The sequence below is a fragment of the Glycine soja genome, chromosome 9 (genome assembly GCF_004193775.1).
Source record: "Glycine soja cultivar W05 chromosome 9, ASM419377v2, whole genome shotgun sequence".
Lineage (NCBI taxonomy): Eukaryota > Viridiplantae > Streptophyta > Magnoliopsida > Fabales > Fabaceae > Glycine > Glycine soja.
Window position 1 is genome coordinate 38,178,286 of NC_041010.1, and position 23,985 is coordinate 38,202,270.

The 23,985-nt window shown below is 31.4% G+C and overlaps 3 protein-coding genes across 14 annotated transcripts; all 3 read left to right on the plus strand.

Annotated features, from left to right (window-relative positions):
• The first annotated feature begins 1,231 nt into the window (after positions 1-1,231).
• On the plus strand, positions 1,232-8,736 carry LOC114368745 (pentatricopeptide repeat-containing protein At1g05600-like). 12 transcript variants are annotated; one of them, XM_028325996.1, is made up of 7 exons: positions 1,233-4,242; positions 4,903-6,124; positions 6,454-6,530; positions 6,945-7,246; positions 7,466-7,516; positions 7,619-8,366; positions 8,455-8,736. In XM_028325996.1, exon 1 carries the CDS (start codon positions 1,638-1,640, stop codon positions 3,144-3,146), a length of 1,509 nt encoding a protein of 502 aa, XP_028181797.1. In that variant the 5' UTR covers positions 1,233-1,637; the 3' UTR covers positions 3,147-4,242; positions 4,903-6,124; positions 6,454-6,530; positions 6,945-7,246; positions 7,466-7,516; positions 7,619-8,366; positions 8,455-8,736. The 12 variants fall into 12 exon arrangements, with proteins under 12 accessions (XP_028181801.1, XP_028181797.1, XP_028181800.1 ...); XM_028325999.1 differs by lacking the exon at positions 6,945-7,246 and having other exon boundaries at positions 7,619-7,692; positions 8,308-8,366; XM_028326000.1 differs by lacking the exon at positions 6,945-7,246 and having other exon boundaries at positions 1,232-1,368; positions 1,748-4,242; positions 7,466-8,366.
• Positions 4,869-8,486, plus strand: LOC114368462 (allantoinase-like). The gene is made up of 6 exons (XM_028325723.1): positions 4,869-5,037; positions 6,056-6,124; positions 6,454-6,530; positions 6,945-7,018; positions 8,308-8,366; positions 8,455-8,486. The coding sequence occupies exons 1-6, from the start codon at positions 4,869-4,871 to the stop codon at positions 8,484-8,486; spliced, it is 480 nt and encodes a 159-aa protein (XP_028181524.1).
• Positions 8,737-17,356: 8,620 nt separating the features above from the next.
• LOC114425072 (mitogen-activated protein kinase kinase 9-like) lies at positions 17,357-18,587 on the plus strand. The gene has a single exon (XM_028391821.1). The coding sequence runs from the start codon at positions 17,426-17,428 to the stop codon at positions 18,383-18,385; it is 960 nt and encodes a 319-aa protein (XP_028247622.1). The 5' UTR covers positions 17,357-17,425; the 3' UTR covers positions 18,386-18,587.
• Positions 18,588-23,985: the final 5,398 nt, after the last annotated feature.

The following is a 23,985-nucleotide window of genomic DNA, read 5'->3' on the forward strand; positions in this document are numbered from 1 at the left end:
GGCTTTACCTACAACAAGGTCGATCTCACTTTGGACCACATATATATAATCATGGACCCCCCAAACAAAAGAACATAAAAAGAAAAGAAATTTCACATTGCTTCCATATTCTCAAATTCGAATAGGTTCCGCCTAATATCATAGTATTTTTTTATTATTTGTATATAATATCTTATATGGTCTAATTTGGCAGGCAATAGAAATTGATTTGTCAATTTTTCACATATAACTCAAGATGGGGCAGCGGTCAATAACTCAACATTAGCCAAATCAAATGGGACTTCCAACTATATCTTTCCTTATATTTGAATTTGAATAATTTATTTAGTGCATATTTAAAATAACACTATTTTAAGATAAACACTTATTTTTGAAATAGTTTTTTAATTAAATTATTCTACCTTGGATATAAAATTAATTCAAACACAATATTAATTAGTAATAAGATTTTAGACGTGCTAATTTGTATCCAGAGATTTGCGCATTAATTTTTGCAAATATGTGACAATTGTCGTTGTAATCATCAGTGGTGAATATTGTATTAGTTATTTTCAGAATTCGACATGTAAGTATTTTTTCTGTCTTATGACACTGCCATGTCTTTGGAGGTTGTGGCAATTTCACATATAACAATTGTTATAACTACACTGTTTTCTCTTGGAGGGGGCCTTCTCTAATCAAGGTAGGACCATGATTTTCTCACCCCATTTTTAGCCTCCCCTCATTACTTTTTTTTTTTTTTCTATTCTGTTTCTCTCTTTACACCCCTCTCTTCTTTTTTGTGTGTGTGTGTTGCTGATAAGGTGGAAACTAATTTCCATTATTATGATATACACAATAGAACTAGTTTTCATTGTGTATCTCTGTTGAGTATTTTTGTAAAAAAAAATATACAAAAAAGTGGAGTATGAAAATATAATAAAAGTGAGAAACTCATGCTATGTGAGATTGGGTAATTTTTTAACACAACTTTTATTTTTGCTTTGATGCACCATAAGTACATTACGTATTGGGTAATCCATAATACAATTTTGCATTATAAATTGTCCATTCCGTAATACGTTTAGAGTGCACCAAAGCAAATAATGAAGTGCATCAAATAATACCCATGAGATTGGGGCAACCCACTCTAGATGTGCGCTTTTGGGCTAAGCCCACGTAACGTGGCCCATATTGATAGCTCCAAGCGATCCAATTGGCCCATTCCTTCGCCTTCTTCTTCAGCGGTTCTTCATTCACGCTGTTACTCCTTCAGCTTCCATACTTCTGAGTTCAACTTCGAACCCACCCACCAATCATTTGTTGCTCAAGTTCCCTAATTGAAGGCAAAAGACAAAACCTTGCTCCAATTCAAACACCACTATTGAGGTCTTTATTCTTTTCATTTGCAAAAAAAAATCACATTTTTATTTTGTTTCCCCCCAATTTATCACAATTCAGTTTCATTGCAGTTAAGCTTAATTAGTTTTTTTTTTTTTGTATCTAACTGATTTTTTTTAATTCTGGTTTGTGATTGTTTTTTGTGTGTTTGCATCAGAAGAACTTATTTTTACCAAGCTGAAGTGTTTTAAGCATATTGAGAGAGAGAGAGAGAGAGAGTAGTTTCAGATTAGTTAGTGTTTTGTGTTCAAAGTTTCATGAGCATAAGATGGCCAAGAGTGTTGACACCAACCTACCTCTCTCAAATTATAAAAACCCAAAAGAATCCATTAAAGGCTCTTAACATTTTCAATGAAGCCAAATCCAGGTACCCCAATTACTACCACAATGGTCCTGTTTATGCCACCATGATCAGCATCCTTGGAACATCAGGGAGACTCAATGAGATGAGGGATGTGATTGAGCAGATGAAAGAGGATTCATGTGAATGCAAAGATTCTGTTTTTGTGTCTGTTATCAAGACATATGCGAATGCCGGGCTGGTGGATGAAGCAATCTCTCTGTATAAGAGTATTCCTCGGTTTAACTGTGTGAATTGGACAGAATCCTTCAACACCATGTTGCAGATAATGGTCAAGGAGAACCGGCTTGAAATTGCACACCGGCTTTTTGTGGAGAGCTCTTGTGGTTGGGAAGTGAGGTCTCTGGTTCGAGCATTGAACTTGCTTATGTATGCTCTTTGTCAAAAGAGTCGCTCTGATCTGGCATTGCAATTATTCCAAGAGATGGATTATCAAAGTTGCTACCCTAATAGGGATAGTTATGCAATTTTGATGAAGGGACTGTGCCAAGACAGGAGGTTGCATGAGGCCACCCATTTGTTGTATTCAATGTTTTGGAGGATCTCACAGAAAGGAAATGGTGAGGATATTGTGGTCTATAGAACTCTTTTGGATGCTTTATGTGATGCTGGAAAATTTGAAGAAGCTGAAGAAATTCTGGGTAAAATTTTGAGGAAAGGACTGAAGGCTCCAAAGCGATGCCATAGCCGACTTGATCTTGACCAGCTCTCGGATGGTAAAGATATAGAAAGCGCTAAACGCATGATTCACGAAGCTTTGATCAAGGGCTCAGTTCCTAGTTTGGCTAGTTATAATGCCATGGCTGTTGATCTGTACAGCGAGGGTAAGATAGATGAAGCTGATAAAGTCATCATTGAAATGCAAGTCAGAGGCTTTAAACCAACACATTCTATCTTTGAGGCAAAAGTAGCTGCATTGTGCAAGGTTAGTAAAGTGGATGAAGCAATCAAGGTAATTGAGGAGGACATGGTGAAAGTCAACTGTCTACCAACTGCTAAAGTGTACAATATTCTCTTGAAAAACCTATGCAATGTTGGAAATTCCACAGCCATACTCGAGAGCTTGAACAAGATGTCTAGCAAGGTCGGTTGCACAGGCGACAGAGATACTTACAGCATTTTGCTGGAAATGCTTTGTGGTGAGAGAAGGTATCTTGAGGCAAGCCAACTTCTGGAGAAAATGTCAATTAAATCATACTGGCCTTGTACCAACAGTTACAATTCACTCATTAGGGGTCTTTGCTCCATAGGTAGGCAATATGAAGCAGTTATGTGGTTGGAGGACATGATAAGTCAGGGGAAGCTTCCTGAAATTTCTGTCTGGAATTCATTGGCATCTTTATTTTGTAACTCAGAAAAGATAAAAGTGTCCTCTGAGACATTTAGTCGCCTAAGAAGTTTGTGATTACTAGAATCCTGTACTACCATTTTATTTTTTTAATTTACATGCTTCTTTTTAATAGCTTCAAATACACCTTAGAGTGTTGATTCTGACTTGGCCTTCCTAACTTGTTCAGCTACCAAGCCGGCATTCACTTTTGTGGCCCAAAATCCCTTTCCTACGCTTTGCATGACCTAGGGTATAATAAGTTGCTTTATAGTTTGGCATTCTTTTTCTTCAGGGCATTGATTTGGTGAATAAGACTCTACTAATATCTTTTTGGGGGGGTTATTTTTTGTACCTTGGCTTTCTGTTGATAGCTTCAGTGTTCTTCTATTTGATAATGCTGCTATAACTATGGCTGCAACATAAGATATTTTCTATCAACATGGATTGATTCCACCGAAACTGTATAAGTAAATGTAATTCTTTTTCTTCATTTTTGGGTCATCTAATATATAAAACATTCAAGACCCCTTATCATGAAATTACTATTTGGATGTATATAGTTTTTTAAAATTTCCCAAGTTTTTTTATGTTGTATTTCAAGGGAAGACTTTAATTGTATCTGGTTTAGCTGAATCAAAGAAAGAACATGAAGTTGAACTGCTTAATAAGCTGGAAGCTGGTATAGATGAGCTTGAACTGATAGTATAGGATAGGAATCAAGATGCAGTTGCACCAAAACAGAAAGAGCTTCTTCAATATGTTGAAGGGTGAGTATCTCAATTATTACTAAATCACTTACATAAACCACACAAAGACCTTATCCTTCCAGAAATGCGCCCTCTCGTTTTCCTGGCAATAAAAATCACTTTTTTTTCACTGTACCTTCATATTTGCTCTGCCCCTTTTGTTTCCCAGAATCTTTCTTTTTTTATATTATTCTTTGGTTTTTGCTCATTTTGTTCTTCTTGTATATAAATAATCAGGGGAAAAGCTAGAACCTCAAAAGAGTGTGTCTTTTTATTTTCTTTCATATTTTATATTTGTCTATTTCATTTGGTGTTCGTTAGCTACAACTTTAACACTAACACGTATGTGACTGTGTAGGGCTACGAGTGAAAACAGTGAGGTTATGCTGGCAGGGTGTCATTATCGTCAAGCTAAACACCTTCAGGTTCTGGTTGAAATTTGAGTTATGATTTGAGTTATCAAGAATGGTGTTAGAAAAACTGAAATTTTGTTTTTTTTGTTTTTTGGGCTAATGGGGTTTCTACAAACATTATTATCTCTGCAATTCTATGAAATTCTTTAGTTTTATCATTCCAAAGGAATGTAATGTACTATTTTATAACAAAGTTTAATGCTTTCTTAGTAATTGGTAGGAATTTGGTAAATGGGACATTGGAGGTATTGTCAATGATTTTTCAAATTAGAAACGAAGCTATTAGAGAGAGGGTTGGAGTAGCGCCTATTGTAGAGAAGATGGTGGAAAATAGACTTAGGTGGTTTGGGCATGTAGAGAGAAGACCGGTAGACTCTGTAGTGAGGAGAGTAGACCAGATGGAGAGAAGACAAACAATTCGAGGCAGAGGAAGACCCAAAAAGACTATAAGAGAGGTTATCAAAAAGGATCTCGAAATTAATGGTATGGATCGAAGTATGGTACTTGATAGAACATTATGGCGGAAGTTGATCCATGTAGCCGACCCCACCTAGTGGGATAAGGCGTTGTTGTTGTTGTTGTTAGTCCTTTTTTCTTGGATTATGATGGTTTGTGTACGAGTTATGTTTTCACATTAGATGGTTGATGATGATTATGGGAAAGTTGATGTAGGATATGGGACAGATGAGAAAGCGGTGCTATTGGTATTGGGACACAGGAATGCTCAACAAAGGAAGGAAATCAGAGAAACTTATCGGCAGCTTTACAATGAATCGCTCATTGATCATCTGAATTCTGAATTGTCTGGTTATTTTAGAGTGTGTCATGGTTTCTTCACTTGGTTGACTTTGTATTTTCTTTTGCTTTTAAGAAATTATTCTTCAGCATCGTGTTTCTTTGGCAAGTGATAGAATGATAGAAATCAACTGAAATAATGTCGTAATTTTTAGTGATTATGCTAATTTGTAAGTGTGGTTTTTCTTTGGAACCAATTGGTCAATTATGCTGCTTAGCCTGTAGATTCCCAACCAGCATTGATCAGTCATGTGTTGATTGGGTTCTATTGTTGCCTACTCTGGATTTCATTTTTACATTAATTTAATTCATTAGTATTTGAATTTTCACCCTATAGCCTGCTATAGTGCTATTATAATGAAAAAGTCAAGTTTGTGCATGAAGATAAACACACTTATAAAATGCAGATTGCCAGCCAGGTTTTCAAACTTGTTCTTCCTAATTGGTTGACTATGCTTAATTTGCTAATGAAGATAATTAAACAAAAACAATAAGGTGGTAAAACTTGCAACATTGGCTTTTTAGTTGGACTTTTTTTTTTATCTTATTAAATGTGCATGGAGTATTGGATTGCATTTTTTACTTTGTAGATTTCTCGCTTACCTGAGTGCTTTTTCACTGTTTCAAGTTTTCCTCTAGTAGGGGAGGTTAAGGTCACATAAGCTATTTGTCTGCTGCCATGGATTGATACTTTAATTTTTCAAAAAGAAGAGAGAAAATGAATGATAAATGGGTTATATATTCTAAGTTCATCTATCAAATATTTTATACTTTGCTGTTAATTCTACTGCCTATAAAGGTTTTGGTTAATTGTGTCATTGTAGAGGTCCTAATTTATCAGCAGGGATACAAGCTTGTATGTCGGTGCAGATTAATGTGATAAAACTGTGATTTAGATGCCTCTTTATCTGTCATTAAGATGCCAATTACATAGCTCAACGAAATTCATCATTCAATCTTGCATAACTTACATAAGCTGCTAAAATCCAGTTTAGTGTTTTTATGCATTTTTATTGATACATCGATTCAGCATGCTTTAATGAGCCAGGAAGAACTGTGTGGGAAGGATTTGATACTGGTACCAGAGCTGCTGCTGCTGGTATGCAGATTTTCTTCCTCTATCATCGATCAACACATTTCGTTTATTAGTAGTATACCTTAGAGATATGATAGGATATTTCAGGGAAAATCTTAATATATTTTTCCTATGTTTCTTATGTATATCTAGATTTCAAGCTTAAAACAAAGAAAACAGTAACTTGTTTTGACTTATCAGTCCTCATCTGATGTTACTTAGTGGATAACTTCAATAATTTTTCACTCTCTTCCTAATGATAGTTGCCCTGTCTATGGCAACTGTTGTTGATATGCATAACTTATTTATTTTGGTTTATATACATTAAATAGATCTGTTTCAACTTTCAACAGGTGGTGTAACAACAGTGGTTGACATGCCTCTGAACAATCACCCTACAACTGTGTCTAAGGAAACACTGAAACTTAAGGTATCAGTAATTGATCCTGCTAGTGCACTTAAATTTTTATCAAGTAATTGCCTTGTATGCTGTCGGTACTGAACAGATGCATGCATGGACGATCTACAATCCATCACCATCTGTTCTTACAACAAGTCTTTTGCAATGTTTTGATTCCATTCCATCTATTGGCAAAGAAATTAAAGGTTAAAATGATTATGTTTCCACTAACAAAATTGTTTCTCCATTGCCATCACGCTTCCTCCCAAACTCCTCTGTTTTAGCCTCTTCATAATTCATAGCTATATTATATAAATAAAATTGAGCAGCAATTATAATAATATATGAAATTATTACACAATGATTTTCTACTCACCTCAAGAATTATTATACTAAAATAATTTAGCATTTCATTTAATTAAAAACCAAAGTTTGTTGGTACAGGTGATTCGACATTTGATTCTTTTACCAAGGTCTGGGGTTCGACCCCCTTCTTGGATATGGACTGATAACTGGAGGTATAACTTTACCTCACAAATGGACCGACCGATTACACCTACTAGTTATAAAAAAAAGTAAGTAAAAAGAAAAAGAAAACATTGGGTGTCCAAACTTGCTTCCTTCTTTCTTGGGCTGAAATGTGAAGCCCAAAAGCATGAGCAGAAGCAGTGGGTGTCCAAACTATTGGTGAAGTACCAATTTTGCTGGCAAAGCCCCAAACATACATGAATTTCAGTGGGGAATCGGTTAGTTAGTTAGTTAGTTTTCACCATACAGTATGCAATGAATAGGTTTTCTATTAGACACACACTTTAGTTTTCGACAGAGAGATGCTTATTGAAACTGATTATGGATCAACTATCTGATTCAATTCTGATTTGAACATGCTGATGTTGAAATTATATTATTTATTTCATTAAAAAAGTTATTACTTTTCTGCTACTGATTTTATCTCATTCTTAAAGGTTGGGCCACTTGCTGCATATTATCAAGTACCCTTTCGTCATATTCTACTAGTATGTATCTCTTACCTTACTCTTGTTTAGAAGCAGATAGTGACAGTTTGCTCGCTCGTTGATAATTTCATTTGGCCATAAGTTTGTGGGAATTTTTCATAGGTTTTTGATGAAACAAGCCTTCCAAATGGTGTTTTAAGGCTTCAACCTAAAGGCGGACATGGACATCTCAACGAGTAATGCTTGATGTATTCATTAAGATTTTTTATATATAAGAACAAAACATGATTTCAAAAGTTGAAATTGATAGCTTAGCAGAGTTCACTTTGTGAATAGTGAGACAGTAATTAGACTTTTTATAAAGTCGTTGACGTAAGACAGATATCAAGATATCAAAAAAGTTGAGTTTACAGGTTTAGGATGCTTTAATGGCAGCATAATAGAAAGCCCGTCGAAAATTTCTTAACTCATTGATGAGGTGGTTTGTAGGAATAGCTTTATAACTAGTTGCTTCAACTCCAAAAAAGTTGAATTCTTATGTTTGAATTTTAACTTGTGAGACTCTTGTTATGTTCTCCAAGATAATGATTTGAATCTTACCATTAGTAACATAGCATTGTAGTTTTTTTCTTTTAAATTTTTTTTAAGAACTTTTACTCTTTTAAAAAAAATTTAAGAACTTTTTACTTCAATATAGTTTAATGGTGAAGATTTGTTATACATTATCTCATCACATAGATGATTTTATGAATAAGACACTAAAATTGTCATCCCAATATTAAAAACCTTGTTTTTAAAACACTTATTTGGGAACTGGCACATTTCTCTGTAGTGGTGTTACATTGTTACAGATTGAAAAATGTAATGGGCCAATTGGATGGTTGCAGTGCTTTTCCTCAACTTGCAGTCGGTTAGTTCCTTTTCTTCTTTCACTTTATAAATTGACATGGTCTCTATAATTGTTTCAATAGTACTATATTTCAAATTTGTGTTTGTAGGAATTGGAAATCCTCCTGGAACTATGGATTAAAGAGCTTATCTTCTACAAAAATTCAGTGTAGAGGAACGAAAGCAGGTTACAACTAGTCCTATACCAAGCGTGAATTGGTTTAGTTCTTTTATAATAGCATACCATTTTTCTGTTTATACTAATGGCAAAATACATTACAGTCTTGTGTTGTGACTGTGGAACTTACTTATAGTTAATAGATGGATCAAAACAAATTTGGCAAAAATTACATAATTGGAGAATACAAGAGTAATTTAGTTCCTTTACTGCACTGCACTTTTATACCAATACTGGTCTGTGAAATACTGTCTTATGACTTGTGATAGTCCATTAGATTTCGTTAGGGTTGTAAGAGCAATATTTACTTTTTGATTGTGGAAGGAAGTTAGCATATGAAATTGTAACTAATTCAACAATAATTACATAATCAGAAAAAAAAATATATATATATGAAAGGACTTGAACAGGTAATGCTAATATTGGACAGTTAGCGTACCTACAAAAGCAATTGGAAGAGTAATTTTATTTTACAAATGATGTGCATTTTTTTTTTTTTTGCCTAATTTGAAATTTGACAGGTAATCCTCTAATTTTTTAATTTTTTTTTAAATTCTAAGACAGTTATTTAGAAAATCATATTAAAAAGTTTACTTGTTTAAGATGATTTTTTTAGAAAATCATCTTAGAATCCTTTAATTTTTTTTTAAAAAAATTCTAAATCGGTTATTGAAAGAATTGTTTAAGACGTTTTCGGATAATCATCTTATATATTTTCTAAAAATCATCTTAGAATTCTCATTTTTTTAATTTTTTTAAAAATAAAGAAATTCTAAAACGATTTCAAATAATCGTCTTAAAAAGTTTATTTTTTAAGACAATTTTTTTAAAAAAAACTGTTATAGAAACATTTTTTTTAAAAAAAAAATATTTTCTAAGACGGTTTTTCAAGAAAATTATCTTAAAAATTGAATCTTTTAAGATAATTTGAGAACCATTGCTGAAAATTTTAACTTTTTACAACAACAGCTTCAAAGACAATTGAAAATTGTCATAAAAAATCTCTGAGAATCATAGTGGAAAGCAAGTTTTTAGTAATGTGTGTATATAGAGATATATGAAAGAAAAACAATGAATAAAATAGTGTAAAGTGAATATAAGACTAATTACATTATTTGAAAAATTCAAAAATAAATATTTTTTATTATTCATGAAATATTGGAAAATTTACTTTAGTCCCTGCTCCATAAATGTGTTGATTTCTTTTATAGCTAATGATATGGATGGGTGTAAGTGTCTCTAGTTGAGTTAAATTTAATCTATTTTTCAATTCAATCCAATTAAATTGGATGGGTTGGATTTGGTTTACCTTCTTTTTTTGCATCTTAATTCAATTTAATTTAATTTTAATTGGATTGGATTGACTTGACTGATTAAAGAATACCTCAAACTCAAACTATAAAACAGTAAAAAAAAAAAAAATATTTGTTTTACAACTATTCTTTGAAATGGGCTAACATCCCATTCATAATGATAAAGCATAAACTTGTAAGGCTCTAACTTTCCTAACAACTCACAGTTTTAGGAGAAACTTTGTGCCTCTGACATGAGAGTTTACTTTAGATCTTTGGAATTTTTTTATACTAGTAGATAAGTAGGATTTTTCATTGTATAATTATTGTATATTTGGATTGTGTTGAGTTTGGTTAGGTCCAAAATTTCAAATTCTTTATTCATTTCAATTCTAATTGGTTTCACTAAAATAAATTCAATTTAATCCAATGATTTAATTTAATTCACAAAATTATAATTGGATTGGGTTGAATTAAAATGAGTTTAATGGTTGGAGTCGATCCATTTATACCCTGACTTAAACTTGCAAGATAATGGGGGAATAATTGGTGAGATGAATGCAATATATCTTGATCCCTCCATATAATAATTCATTATATATATATATATATATATATATATATATATATATATATATATATATATATATATATATTGGCGTAGTTGAGCAGTACTAATGTTGTTTATCTCATAATTTTGGGACAAGAAAGATAAAAACTGCAATTCCCAAAAGCATGAACTGTTTTCCTTCTGTGTTATCATTTTTTGTTTTCTTGTAAAGTTGTAATCGAGACAGTGAGCGCACATATGTTCAAAGAACTACATCTAACACTGGCGGCTTGTAGGATTTGCAATACATTCATTTAATCTTTTTTGGTTAATTTCCTTGTTTTTACAATTCTGGCACACACAAAAAGTCTTAAGCTCAATTAACTCGCATTTAGGCCCACCATTTACAATGATTATATATATATATATATACAATGTTTATCGTAATCAATAGACCATAAATTTCTTTGGTCTGTTTTTTTTTTTATTTGATCATTATAATTTTATTATTCTTATTTTTTTAGTTTTATAGTTTGAAAGTAATATTTTTAATTTTTATAATTTCATAATTCTTAATTTTTTAATCTTTATAATTTTTAAATTACAGATATTAAAAAAGAATTAAAATATAAACGATAAGGATTAAAAAAAACATTTTTAAAAGAGAACTAAAAAAAAATTAAAATGTGAACTATAAAGACTAAAGACGTAAAAGCCATAAAATCAAATTATAGAAACTAATTTAACCTTTTTGTTTAGTAAACATTTACAACTCAAGTTGCAATATATTTAAAATCTCAACGAACATAAAGTATTGGTTCCGTTGTGATCTGATGCAACTCTTTGCCAGCTGCCAGATATTTAAATTACTGGCTAGTACTCTGCCCCTACCTTCTTCAGTTCTTCTAAGTTCTAACTAAACAATAGATTACACACAAACTCTATTTGAATTTAATTATAATTCACTTACAATATAAATGATTTGTACTTTCTGATTAAAACATAATTCATAAAAAAATTATAACCAAGTGATATCTACACTCTTGAGTATGACTAGCCCCCTCCTTAATCGGCCCACTAAAGAATAAAATACTTCCAAATATTATTACTCCACATCTAAAAGGGATCAATCTCATCACTTATGTGTATACATACATACATGATAAAAAAAAATAGAGAAAATGAAGTGTACTTTATAAAATAAAAGTTATCTTAAAATTATCACGATATACTTTCTATATTCATTTTTTACTTTTATCTTGTATTTTAATATAATTTTTTAAAAAGAATAAACTTAAAAGTAATTCAAAATATATTTGATGATTAATGAGAAATAATTAAAGTATACATAAATTAAACAAGTCAAGTTTAAGTTTTTATGTTTTTTTAATAAGAAAAATTCATATGTATAAATAAACCCTCAACTCATACTTTACTTATTTATACTTATAATAGCATCTACTCTTAAGTATAATTTTGTTGATATAATTATTTAGACTTAATTCTATTTTTGTCCCCAAAGTTTCACAATATTATAGATATTTGTATTTCTTCTTCTTTTTTTTGCAGATTTTATCTCCTAATTAATAAAACATCACAAATTTTGTTTCCACGTAGAAAAATTTCCATAACTAACATATTTAGTGATGGGTTTTCCTTTATACATTCATAATTTTGTGACATTTTTTCACGTTGGAGCACAATTCGCAATGTTTTGTAACTCGGAGGTCAAATTTTGTGGGAACAAAATTTATGACATTGTAAAATTTTATGTGGGGGGGGATACAATTAAGCAAATTATTTACCAGTGAAATCTAGAAATACTAAAGGTAAGTTATCACTACTCATCAACTAAGTAGGAGATATAAATTCTAGTGGTTGAGAAGATGGGGCTTAAGAATGAAGGGAAAGATCGCAAGTCGAATTCTTTCAATAATATCTTTAACAAAACTAATAAATTACTAACATTTATAAATAAATAAAAACTCTTCAACAAAATATTCTATTTAAAAAAAACTGTGTCGCTTAAGTACTATAGCTTTCCATTTATACATGCATCGTGGGCATTAGTTAATAATTTACAAGGAGAGAGAGGAGTAGTTATCAAGATATACATTATAGAACATATAAAAAAAATCTAAATTCTTTTGCAACAGCATGTTACTTCTTTTAATTTCCATAGTAATTATTAAATATTTCAATGCGTTTCATATTTTTTTTATAGACTGTAAATTTTCTCTAGAGAACATAATTATACTCAAGTCGAGTAAAATATTATAAATAACAAGGTTTTTCTTCCAAGCTCATTTGATATAGTTGTATACTCAAAATTTGAAGTTACAACTACTAGTTAAATTAAAAAAATTCTGCGTTTAATCTACATGCTTAGTAATAATGTGTTTTATATTTTCAAAACATTAAATATGTTTATTTTTATTTAATACATTTCTTATTTGTAGAAAAATAAACCTTACTCAATTAATAAAAGTGATACATATATCCATTCACAAAATAGCAACTTTATTATTAGGTTAATTAATTAATATATATCTTAATGCATGGTTTTCAACCTCTATCCAATAGCTAGCAGCCCTCACCCAAGTTGTGCAACTTGATTTTTGGGACCAGTGTCCACAGATATTGATTATGCAAACTATTTAACTCCACCCAATTCCAATTGCACATATCAAACTCACCACTTACCCAATTCGAATCTGAATTGATCACCAACACTTAATAAAATAGGATTGATTGGTAGTTTTTGGATCGAGTAATGTTAAATTTTGAGTTATTATTTAGTTTTTAATAATAATTATTATTATAAAAAATAAATAAATGTTAATCAGTGTCTTAATTAACGACTCCCACGTTGTCCTATTTAAATCCGCTCGATTATAAAAACAGATAGAAAAGACTCCCACGTTTTAAAATGATAGCTAGGCAGCATCAACATTTTTTCCGCAATAAACAATAATTTGGATGTTTATCAATCTGTTTTAGGTCATTTTAATTTATGTGATGAGACCTCAGTAAATGGTAATCAACTCATTACAAGTAATAATTAAATTCGGTTAAATCTAAATATTATTTTCAAGAATCGAAAAGTTATTCATAATTTATTTAACACAATTTTAATGGGAACTAAAAAAAATTATAATTGATTGATTTTAAAAAAATTACATTGAGTTGTTGAAAGATAGCAAAAAAACATTTTTAGGTTTTCTATTTCAAAATGCAACATAAAGAAAATTAGTTTAATGTAATTAGAAAGATGTTAGATTAAGGTTCATTTTATAATTTAGGTGTTTAATTCAATTTGATTTAATTTCTTAATTTGTCTACTATATTTTATAATTTATTTAAAGTTAATTAATTAATTCTTTGGTCAACCAGATATTTATCCCTAATTAACAATCATATAATCTTTTAGGTGAAATTAAATAAGTATAAGCATTAAGATTTGAAATCTCTTATCGTATGAACACCTAATGGTAACTATAAACTACCATTAATTTTAAAACTCCTCAGAGTCCATAAAAACAAAAATATATTAACTAAATAAATAATTACTTATATTATCATAACTTATCTAACGATCGATCGATCAGTACTCTTTTAATCAGCTAGCCCCGTGTATTCATCCCTATATTAATCATATACCATATTTATCCCAGTTTTTAACTTTTAAAAAAATGATATAATAATTAATTAAGAAATTAATTATAATTTGTAATGAAGATATATGATAAATAACTTTAAAAAAATATAATACTTAAAAAATACGGAAAAACTTAGAAACCACCAAATACTATGAAAACACAATAAACACTAATATTATTTTTAGGGAGATTAAGGTTTGTTTTGTTTAGGTTGAAATAGGAGATAAATTTTGTTAAGTTTTCTCATGTAGATTCATATCTTTTACACTCAATTTTAATTCATTTTTTTCTTTCTATTTCTAACATTTTTATTTCATTTCTCTAAATCAAATTCACCCTTAAATTAACTAGGGAGGGAAACAATTTTGGGTAGGTTACTTTAAATCAAAACATTCATAATTAACCTGAATCCTCCCTCTCTATTAATTTCAAGGGTAACTACAAACTACTATTAATTTAAAACCTCAGGAGTATATAAAAAATAAAATACATTAACTAAATAAAATGTATTAACTATAATTAGTTACGTTATCATAATTTATTTGTAACATCCACCCATTTAATCACTTAGCCACGTGTATTCATCCCTATATTAATCACATATCATATTTATCCCAACTTTTAACTTCTTAAAAAAATATTAAATGATATAATAAGTAATTAAGATTTTGGTTTAACTTGAAATGATGATATGTGATAGACAACTAAGAAATATAATATTTTTCAAAAGGAAAAAACTTAAAAACTACCAAATAATATGAAAACACAATAAATATTATTTTTTTTAGGAAGATGAAAGTATAATAAACATGCCAATTAATGAGAGAAACAGTTTTGGTAGGTTACTTAAAATCAAAACATGAAGAACCTGAATCCTACCCTACTAATTTCAAGGATAACTACAAACTACCATAAATTTTAAAGATTATAAGTCCATAAAACTAAAATATATTAACTAAATAAAATATAGGATAAATTACAGCAATATCTTCCAACTTTTATCGAATTACATATAACTTCATTTTTTATTTTAATTTTCCACACTAACACTCCTTTAATTAATTTGAAAATATTGCACTAATCATTTCTTATATATTTAAAAATATTACAGTGATACTTCTTCAGGGTCTCTTTAAATCTTACACTAACGCTCTCTACAAAAGAGAAAATATAACAGTTAAAAACAAAACAAAAATATTTATGTAATTACACTAAACCTTAGAAAATATCACTATAATTGACACTAAAATATATTAACTTTTTTCTGCTAAAATAAAATATATTATCCAAATAAATAATTAGTTATATCATCATAATTTATATATAACAGCCACCTTTTTAATCAGCTAGCCACGTGTATTCAACCCTATATTAATCATTAATCATATACTATATTTATTATCCTAGCTTTTAATTCCTTAAAAAATATTAAATGATAATATAAGTAATTAAGATATTAGCAGGAGTTTAATTACTTAATTGGTTAAATAAAATATGTGAATATTATAAATTGTATAATATTGTGTTTAATTCTTACATATAAAAAATGATAATTAAAAAAATAATTTAATCTGTAATGATGATATGTGATAAACAGGTATAATATTTATAAAAAGAAAAAAAAAAACTTAGAAACCGCCAAACACACTATGAACGCACAATGAATATTATTATTTTTAATAAGATGAAAGTATAATAAATTTGACAAAGGAGATAAACAATTTTGGTATATAGTTTACTTAAAACATTCAATCCTCCCCTGCTAACTTCAAGAGTAACTAGAAATACAATTAATGTTAGATTAAATTATCCTCGCATTTTCAGAGTTTTTTTTCTTCTTCAAATTATGCATAACATCACTCTTAATTTTAAAAGAAACTAAAGATACCATTAATTTTAGAGAAAATTTTACTCCCATTCCCTAAATTTCTTTCAAATTACATATAACACCTATATTAATCATATTCCATATTTATTATCCTAGTTTTTAACTTTTTAAAAAACTATTAAATGATTGAATAAGTAATTAAGAAAATAGTTCAACCTGTAATGATGATATGTTTTGATTCATTGTTAGGACTAGAAATGGATTGAGCCAAGTGGGATCTTACTTAAGTCTATTATGATTAGTTTTATATTTTTACCGTCTAAGTCTATATTATCCGTCACGAATTTATTTTTAGGCATAAGTTGGATCTTTATAAAAGTCTTTCGGTCTATTTAAATGTTTGTTTCATAATGTAAAAAAAAATTATTTTTTAAACAAAACCTAAGATTTTCATTAAAAATAATAATAAGATAATTCTAAACCATAAGAAATAAGTAAAATTTGTCAACAAACATTACATATCTAATATGCTACTAAAATCTTTTAAGTCTCATAAAAAATAAAGAGTCTATACTCCTACTATCCATTTATATTACATTAATTAAAATCATTTAAATTGTCAATCTATTAAGATAATTTTGTAACTTAAAAAATAATTATAATTTATATATCATATTAATAATAATATTTTTATTATAACATATTATTATTAAATAGGTCCATCTTAATAGACTTTTCTTAAGACTTATAACTTTATGTAATTAACTAAATAGATTTTTTTAAAGTTTGAATTTGACCTATTTGTTAAATGAGTTGAGGCATATTAGACCTTAAACGGGTTGAGCTATAGGTTTCGGATGGACAATCTAACCTACTTCCATTCCTAATGGTATATGATAAACAAGTAAGAAATATATGTTTCAAAAAAGAAAGAAATTAGAAATTACCAAACACAATGAAAGTACAATAAACATTATTTTTTTAAAGATTAAATTATAATAAATTTGCCAATGTTAAAAACAATTTTGGTAGTTTACTTAAAATCACAACATCCCCTACTAATTTTAAGAGTAACTAAAAATATCATTAATTTTAGAGAAAATTAGGGTGTGTTTGATTTGTATTTTCATTTTCTGTTTTCATTTTCTAAAAATTATTTTCATTGTCAAAAGATTATAATTATGAAAACATATTTTTTTTACTTCTTGAAAATTAGTTTTGGGAGATAAATGTTGAAGGAAAAGAAGGTAGGAGAAGGGTGGCCCAGAATATGTTAAAATAGAAGATAAACTCATAAAAGTGGGGGAAGCTGGAACTGTGAAAGGCGTGCTACATTTCATCACATGCAAAATAAGAAAAGTAAACAAACTCTGCTAGAAGTATATGCAATGCATCTTATCAGCAACAATGATTCAAAAAAGTGGGTCCCACTCCCATATCCACCCTCTTTCCTGCTAAAGCCATCACTCTCCATAACCCACTCACTTATATAAAAACCCTCTCACCATTCACCCCTCACTTTACGTTTCCTTTCAACTTTTCTTTTTTCACTTCCTCCTCCCTCAAACGCCGTGATGGCCCTCGTCCGCCACCGCCGCCACCCCAACCTCCGCCTCCCCCTCCCGGAGCCCTCCGAGCGCCGCCCCCGCTTCCCCCTTCCCCTCCCTCCCACCACCACCATCGCCAAACCCTCCGCCGGCGACACCATCGCCTCCGCCGACCTGGAGAAGCTCGCCGTCCTCGGCCACGGCAACGGCGGCACCGTCTACAAGGTCCGCCACAAGACCACCTCCGCCACCTACGCGCTGAAAATCATCCACTCCGACGCTGACGCCACCACGCGCCGCCGCGCCTTCTCGGAAACATCCATCCTCCGCCGCGCCACCGACTGTCCCCACGTCGTCCGCTTCCACGGCTCCTTCGAGAATCCCTCCGGCGACGTGGCGATCCTCATGGAGTACATGGACGGCGGCACCCTCGAGACCGCCCTCGCCACCGGCGGCACGTTCTCGGAAGAGCGACTCGCCAAGGTGGCGCGTGACGTTCTCGAGGGGCTCGCGTACCTCCACGCGCGCAACATCGCGCACCGCGACATAAAGCCCGCCAACATCCTAGTAAACTCCGAAGGAGAAGTTAAGATTGCAGACTTCGGAGTTAGCAAACTCATGTGCCGCACGCTTGAAGCGTGCAACTCTTATGTCGGCACGTGCGCGTACATGAGTCCCGACCGGTTCGACCCGGAAGCATATGGCGGGAACTATAACGGTTTTGCTGCGGATATTTGGAGTTTGGGTTTAACCCTATTTGAGCTCTATGTGGGTCATTTTCCATTTCTTCAAGCGGGTCAAAGACCCGATTGGGCTACCCTTATGTGTGCCATTTGCTTCAGCGACCCACCGAGCCTCCCCGAGACCGCATCGCCGGAGTTTCACGATTTTGTCGAGTGCTGCCTCAAGAAGGAGTCCGGGGAGAGGTGGACGGCGGCTCAGCTCTTGACCCACCCGTTTGTGTGCAAAGACCCGGAAACCTGTTAAGTGGGTTGACCCGTTTTTTTTTTACTTGGATCGGGTGTATATGACATTAGTTTATCTTGGAATAACCTTTTTGAGTAGGTGTATATTCCCCCTGATGCAAACCTTTTCAATTTTAGGAGAATCATTCCCTTTGTAAATTATGTTCAGCAATGATAAAAAGGAATTTGGAATTATGAATTATCTATGGCTCTTTTGTTTTCAATTCGAAACCGAGTCTATGAGAATCATTCCCTTTGTAAATTATGCTCGCCAATGATAAAAGGTAATTTAGAATTCCAAATTATCTCTGGCTCTTTTGTTTTCAATTTTAAACTGAGTCTGATTTTTTACACCATTAACCAAGGGTTTTGTTGCTTTTGATAGTTCTGTCTAATTCGAATATGCTTGTTACTTGTGAAGGATATTCTCGATGTTAAATCAAAGAAATCATAATAAATATAATTTTGAAATTAGTTATTATAAATACCAATTAGACACCAGTCATTTTATAATGTTAGTATATAGGATTTTATTTTTTAAAATTTGTCTTTTTATATTTTAATTATTACAGCTAACTAATTGAGGCAAGTAAGTGTCGTGTTGAAGTGTGAAATAGAGTGAATTGTGTTGATTGATATTGGGTGGGTAAGAAATTATTTGGATTGATGATGAAAGCAACGGGCAATGGATTTGCTGGAATGAATGGAGTGGGAGATGAAAACGATGAGGTAGGTGAGTGGAAGGTGGAAGCTTGGAAGGAATGCATGAACGTGGAACAATCCATATTAGTTTTGCGTCAAGTTGATGAGCAATGAGCACTAGAGCCACTAGCTTCTCTCATCATGCCTCTCGTCACTTTATTTGGAAGTTTTTGTTTGCATCCACTTCACGTGTTGTGTGCTTAACATTGTCCTGTCTGATAAACAAGAAAACGAGGGGGGGAAATAAAAAAGAAAGACACAAGTTTGGACAACATAATAAATATTTTTTTAAAAAAAATTATAGCAGAAAGAACAGATACAAATGTAACTGTCCAAACTGTAAAGTGATATGTTTTATTATTGTTTACATCATAATGTACGGTCACAAGAACAAGAGAAAAATGATGAAAAGAAGGGAGATATATTTGGATAAAGGAAAAACAATGAGATAGTAATGGTTTAAAGTTTCAATAGAGAATCGCAGATAAACATTCAGAAAGATTGAGAGAAAAATAAAGATTGAGAGAGAATATAAGCAAAAAAATTGATAGTTAGAAAATTTATGTCTTGTAGTAGACTCACTAGTTAAAGGGGGATCAAGGTAAATTGGTTCAACATGTGTATTAATAGTTGTAAAATTTTAATTATTTTACCGTAAAAAAAATATGATTTTAGAAAATGGGTTGCATATGTAGTTACGGATGCAGCATCAAGATTTTTAAGATCCTGATGATGGCAATCACATCTTTATTTTAGTCTAATCTGTCTATAATTTTTGTAATATTTACAATTACAATTTAAAATTTTAAGTGTTGATTCAATTCATAAATGATCCGTGAGTCACCGGTTTCATTAGAAACAGCTCGAGTTAAATCGGTATATACTGATTTGAATACATTTACGATTAAATAACACAAGCTCAAACTTGTCGGGTGATCGATTTTTGGTCCAATTGGTGAGTTGTTTTTTGTGGCATGGTATATGATTGTAAATGTTGTTCGTGTTATATTTTAGTGTTGGTGTGGTATTGGTGCCTCGGGACATGGCAAGAAAACTCTACTCGTGAATACCTGTTAAATTCGTCTTGATTTTGACAAGTAATATTTGAGTTGATTCGGTATAAGTTTGGATTTAAATTTTTTCCGATAACCAAAAATCTAGTATAAATATGAGTATAAGATATATCCACCTCGAATTTGGATTTGTCCCGCCACTTAAATATTTTAAATTTTTTGCATAATTTAATCAAAATATTTAGAATTTTTATTACTTGTTAATTTTATTTTAGAATTTTTATATAATTTAATATTTTTTTCTTAACGATTTTTGTAAACACATGTGCTATAATAAATTTATTAATATATAAGTAGTTAAAAATAAATATTCAACAATCAATTTATTTTTTTTAAATCAAATTTTTAATATTTTTGGGACCAGAATACCCGATACCCAACATATACGAAAATGAGATAATAAATTTTAACCCATCAGATATGAAAACATATCGAGGAATCGAGATTGAAAATTGGAGAGACAATACCCGTCTTCGACCCGTTCCACTTGATTGCCATGTGTACTTGGTGGTGTGCCCCAAGGTTGGTATTTTCTAAGGTTTGGCGATAGGGTGATAGGGTGAGGAGGAATCAGCATCGAGGCTAAGTGGGGCGGGGTTGTTGAGAGCATCAAAAAGCCATGCCTTCATATAATTTTATAAAAATTAATTAAAAAAATTGCCACAGTTAAAATTTATCATTATTTTTTTAGTCAATTCGTCATTGTGTTTAATTAATTATAGTAATTAATTTTAATAATGACATTTTTTTTACTATTATCGTATTAAAATTCATTATTTTAAATTTTAAAATACTAATAATATTAATATCCAACTAACGGAAAGACTATTTTAAATAAGGTTGCAAACGTAAACAACAACAACAACGCCTTATCCCACTAGGTGGGGTCGGTTACATGGATCAACTTCCGCCATAATGTTCTATCAAGTATCATACTTCTATCCAAACCATTAATTTCGAGATCCTTTTTGATAACCTCTCTTATAGTCTTTTTGGGTCTTCCTCTGCCTCGAATTGTTTGTCTTCTCTCCATCTGGTCTACTCTCCTCACTACAGAGTCTACCGGTCTTCTCTCTACATGCCCAAACCACCTAAGTCTATTTTCCACCATCTTCTCTACAATAGGCGCTACTCCCACCCTCTCTCTAATAGCTTCGTTTCTAATTTTATCCTGTCGAGTCTTACCACACATCCACCGCAACATCCTCATCTCCGCTACACCTACTTTATTCTCATGTTGGCTCTTGACCGCCCAACATTCTGTTCCGTACAAAATCGCCGGTCTTACCGCAGTCTGATAAAACTTTCCCTTTAGCTTGATCGGTACCTTTGCATCACATAACACCCCCGATGCTTTTCTCCATTTCATCCATCCTGCTTGAATGCGATGATTCACATCCCCTTCAATTTCCCCATCATCCTGTATTACAGACCCAAGATATTTAAACCGTGTGACTTGAGGGATAATATGGTCTCCTATTTTCACCTCTGAGTTAGAAACCCTCCTTCTTTTGTTGAACTTACATTCCATATACTCCGATTTGCTTCTGCTTAGGCGAAAGCCATGTGTTTCTAGAGCTCGTCTCCAAGTTTTCAACCTCTCATTCAACTCCTCCCTCGACTCTCCAAGGAGGACTATGTCATCTGCAAAAAGCATGCATCTCGGCGCTATCTCTTGGATTTGTTCCGTGAGGACATCCAGAATTAAGGTAAAAAGGTAGGGGCTAAGGGTTGACCCTTGATGTAAACCAATTGTGATGGGAAAATCGTCTGACTCTCCACCCTGTGTCCTAACACTAGTCGATACCCTATCATACATATCTTGGATAGCTCGAATATATGCAACCCTAACCCCTTTCTTCTCTAGAGCTTTCCACAAAATCTCTTTAGGCACAAACGTAAACAACCAAAACAAAAAATTTAAAACAAAAATTACCAAAGTAAAAATTACTAAAATCATAAGTGACTAAAAGAATATTTTAATTTTAGGCTTTAAAAATGGTTTGCAATCATCATTCCAACCACAACATCAAGGTTTTTGAGATTTTTGTAATTACAATTATGCCTATATTCACAACATTTTGTCTTTCTATTTTTCTCATTATTAAGGATTACGATGAAATCACAAGTTCAATTTAAAAATTTATAGCTAATACATTATAATTTGTTTTCACTCAAAAACATGTGTTAATAAAATGTGTTATTTTTAAAAAATAATTTAGAATTACATTTAGTGGATTATAGAATTTATTTTCACCAAAAAATATCCATTAATGACAAATATTAATTGAAAAAATTAATATGGGGAATAAGATTTTATTGTATTTATTTTTACATTCAATAATAAAATCAAGTTAGATAGTTATTTCTTTTAGGCAAAATTGTATTTTTGGTCTCCCAGTTTATCTCTAGTTGCGGATTTAGTCTCCCGGTAATTTAATTCACAAATTGAGTCATCCTATTTTGTAAAATCGTGTAATGTTGGTCCCCTATGCCGACATTGACCGTTAGTAAGTGATGTTGACTGTCACGTTCTTATTGGATGATGATTGTCACGTGTCATGTTCTGATTGGATGTCAACTCCATGAAAGATGAAATGCATTGTTGTTTTCATTGACCAATCACAACATGACATGTGACAGTCATCATCCAATAAGAACGTGACACGTGGCAGTCAACATCACTTGCTAACGGTCAACATCCAATTGTGGCCTAGGGCACCAACATTGCACGATTTTACAAAATAAGAGGACCCAATTCGTGAATTAAATTATCGGGGAACCAAATCCGAAACTGAAGATAAACTGGGGGACCAAAAATACAATTTTATCTTTCTTTTATATAGACAAAGATATTATTTATGGGAGACAATGTTACTTGAGTCGTGTAGAATCATTATGGACCACAAATTTTGTAACAACCTAATTTGTCAATTATTTAGTAACTTAATTTTTTTACTTCATTAACTCAATGGTGGAATTTAGAGATTTTTTTTTTTTGCAAATTAAAATAATGTTTTGGAAATTTTTTTTATTAATAACAATTAAAAGATACAACTTGATTTCTTCTAATATAACTAAAAATAAAATAAAATAAAATTATTATTTTTACGAAAGTAATGCAATTACATATTACATATTTTGGCATGATAAGGATTTACATTACGTTATAATGATACTATAACACGACTGACCAACTAAACACGCATCTCTCTAAATTAGGACAACATTGTCCTAACAAATAGTGAGATACATATTAACTCATCATCCCACGATTAGGGATGAGTGAGTATTTTTTAGAATTTAAAATCTCACTCTAAAAGAAAAAATCTTTTATATACCCACTAGTTCTTTTGTTATGCCACTCAAACACAACCCAAGTTAAGGCTCGTAAACTGCTTGACATATGCAATGCCTCTTTAGTCTACTTCAGGACCTGAATCCTCCCATTTCAGGACTAACTCTCATTAAATTTTATATCTCAGGACTCGGTAAAAAGTAAAATAATTCTTTAAAAGGTAAAAAATCTCAAAATTAAATCCTAGTGTGTTATCAAATTCAAAGTCATGTATTAAAAATTGAAATTAAAGATAAAATTGAGAAGCGGGAAACTACAGAAGGAATACTAAATTTGTTGCATACAAAATAAGAAAACAAAAAAACTTTGCTCAAGAAGTTACACAGATCCATTACATATTATCATGTACAATGTTTCACAAAGTGGGTCTCACTCTCGTATTAATACTTTTTCCTTTTAAAGTCATCATTATGTATCTCGTTTACTCAATATAAATCCCTTACACCTATCAAACTTCATTTTCACTTTCTTTGCCCTTCAACTATTGTG